We start from the raw sequence: 2,857 nt of genomic DNA on the forward strand, positions 1-2,857 counted from the left end.
GGCAGGGGAAGCCTCCCCATCCCGCCCCCACCCCAACCGCTTGTGCGCCAGATAAAAAGAGAGGAACACCAGGCCTGCCAAGGCAGACCCCCACCCCTGATAAAAGCTTCATCTTGGGTTCTGTCTCTTTACCTCTAAAACCAGAGATGCATGGGAGGTGGGGGAGGCGGGCACTGAGAACAGAGAGGGCTCTCGGGCACCCACCATTTCTTGCCAACTGACATCAGACCGCTGGGATAGCAAGGCAAGTAGCCCCCGTTTCATGAGCCAAAAAATGTTGCGACCAACAGAGGAAGAAACGGGCCGGCCTCACTGGGAGGCAGGGAGGCACCCAGAATCCGGGTCTCCCGGCCCTGGCAGCTTTCCCTCACAGCACCCAGTGGTGAAGGCGCCGCTCGTCTGTCTCTGTCCCTGCCCTTCCGCTTGGGCCAGTTCCTAACCGGAGGCCACCATCTCTCTACCACAGCGCCTGCCCCTCCCGCCTCACACCCTCCTCTCCTCCGCCACCTTCCTGCCCACCCATTCGTCTCGGTCTAGGGTGGCAGGAAGGGAGGTGCTGGGCACAGGCCGTGAAGAGCAATCTCCTCTCTCGCCGCCTGCGCCGAGCGCCCAGTCCGGCCTGGCGGTCATGGCCCGCCCCGAGACCTGGAGCCCCAGCCCGCGCACGGCGGCCGCCGACTACTCGGGGGAGTACTCGGGGTTCGACCCCCTGGAGGAGCTGGAGCTGTGTCCGACCCCGGACCTGCCCTACAGCTACGCCTACGTCCCCGCGCTCTACCTGGCGGCCTTCGCGGTGGGCCTGCTGGGCAACGCCTTCGTGGTGTGGCTGCTGGCCCGGCGGCGCGGCGCGCGGCGGCTGGTGGACACCTTCGTGCTGCACCTGGCCGCCGCCGACCTGGGCTTCGTGCTCACGCTGCCGCTGTGGGCGGCGGCGGCGGCGCGCGGCGGCCGCTGGCCCTTCGGCGAGGCGCTGTGCAAGCTCAGCAGCTTCGCGCTGGCCGCCACGCGCTGCGCGGGCGCGCTGCTGCTGGCGGGCATGAGCGTGGACCGCTACCTGGCCGTGGTGAAGCTGCTCGACGCGCGCCCGCTGCGCACCCCGCGCTGCGCGCTGGCCGCGTGCTGCGGCGTCTGGGCGCTGGCGCTCCTGGCCGGCCTGCCCTCCCTGGCCTACCGCGGGCTGCAGCCCCTGCCCGGGGGCCAGGGCAGCCAGTGCGGGGAGGAGCCCGACGACGCCTTCCAGGGCCTCGGCCTGCTGCTGCTGCTGCTGACCTTCGCGCTGCCGCTGGGCGTCACCCTCTTCTGCTACCTCCGCATCTCGCGCCGCCTGCGCAGGCCGCCGCACCTGGGCCGGGCGCGCACCAGCTCGCTGCGCATCATCTTCGCCATCGAGAGCGCGTTCGTGGGCTCCTGGCTGCCCTTCAGCGCCCTGCGGGCCGTCTTCCATCTGGCGCGTTTGGGGGCGCTGCCGCTGCCCTGTCCCCTGGTGCTGGGGCTGCGCTGGGGCCTCACCATCGCCACCTGCCTGGCGTTCGTCAACAGCTGCGCCAACCCGGTCATCTACCTCCTGCTGGACCGCTCCTTCCGCTCGCGGGCGCGGCTCCGGCCCTGCGGGGGCGCGGGCCGCGCGGCGCGCAGGATCAGCTCGGCCTCCTCGCTCTCTGGGGACTACAGCTCCGTGTTCGGGAGCACGTCCTGCAGCTGGGGCCGGGCCCAGCAGGCGCACCCCATCCCTGGCCGCCGTGTAGCTGCCCCAGACCGGTGGGGGTAGGGGGCAGCCGAGCCGCGACAGGAAGGAGGAATAGGGGAGGGGAGCTGATTGCCCCCGACACGCCAGTGCTGGTGGCAGCAAGCAACGCCGAACGCCGCTGCCCCCTCCTTTGACTCTCAGGGTCCCTTTCTTCAGCTTTCCCAGAACCTCGGAACTATTTGCACTCCCCCAAATCGGGCTGCCAAGACTACCTGTTCTCTCAGTCGGTTGAGCACCTTGGCTAATTTTCTCCAGTCCAGGAAAAGATCCTAAGAGCTGGAGCAGACAGCAAGAACCTGGCACCCACAGGCTCACCAAGTGGACGGAGTAGAGGGAAGAGAAGTGGGTTTCCTTCCATGCTCCGTCTGGGATGGCACTGGCCAGAATATCAAACCCAGACTCCCAGAGGCCACTCTTGGCTCCAGCTCTACTTTCTCTGGTCCCCTACAATAGCTTTGGCTTTCTGAGAAATACCTTCTCCAAGTCATACCCTCTGGCCTTCCAAATAAAACCCTTTTGTGCTCAATCCCCTTTGCTGCTGCATTTGCTGTATCATTAGTCACCATCATTTTTAAAGCTCCTGAAAGCCATGGGAACCAGCCACAGTGCAGGCAGTCCAGCTAATTCCTCCCCACGGCTCTCCAGAAGTGGCAAGCCTGCCCTGCGTTTGTATCCTGTGACCCTTCTCCCCACCGTGGCTGCACCCCTCAGAGCTGAAGGACTCACCCTGCAAGTTGCCACCAGGACACGTTTTCAGTTCTGCACGCAGGGCTGTGCCGCCTCACACCGGCCGTTCAGCCAGGCACCCCAGAATTCTCCATGTGGGCTCAGGCTGTGCAATAAACGCTTTTACTAACGCCAGACTAATGATTATGTCTTTCCTCGGGCAGCAGGGGTGAAATGAGTGTCAGGAGGCAGGTGGCACACTGGGTCAGACAAAACTCAACCCAGTAGTTGAGGTTGACCTCAGGATGAAGGGGCTTTGTTGTGAGGTCGGTAGGCTGAGTTTTCTGCACCGCTGTGGGTATGATAGTCCCACAGGAGGAGAGCAAATGGTTTATTCTTATTGTTTCAAAAGAAAACATTTTTTACAGAGATAAAAAACCAAAA

General features: G+C 64.2%; 1 protein-coding gene across 1 annotated transcript; it reads left to right on the forward strand.

The window, feature by feature from the left end:
• The first annotated feature begins 503 nt into the window (after positions 1-503).
• GPR25 (G protein-coupled receptor 25) lies at positions 504-2,603 on the forward strand. Its single transcript, XM_004478694.2, has one exon. The coding sequence runs from the start codon at positions 629-631 to the stop codon at positions 1,766-1,768; it is 1,140 nt and encodes a 379-aa protein (XP_004478751.1). The 5' UTR covers positions 504-628; the 3' UTR covers positions 1,769-2,603.
• Positions 2,604-2,857: the final 254 nt, after the last annotated feature.

This window comes from Dasypus novemcinctus, chromosome 13 (assembly GCF_030445035.2).
Source record: "Dasypus novemcinctus isolate mDasNov1 chromosome 13, mDasNov1.1.hap2, whole genome shotgun sequence".
NCBI lineage: Eukaryota > Metazoa > Chordata > Mammalia > Cingulata > Dasypodidae > Dasypus > Dasypus novemcinctus.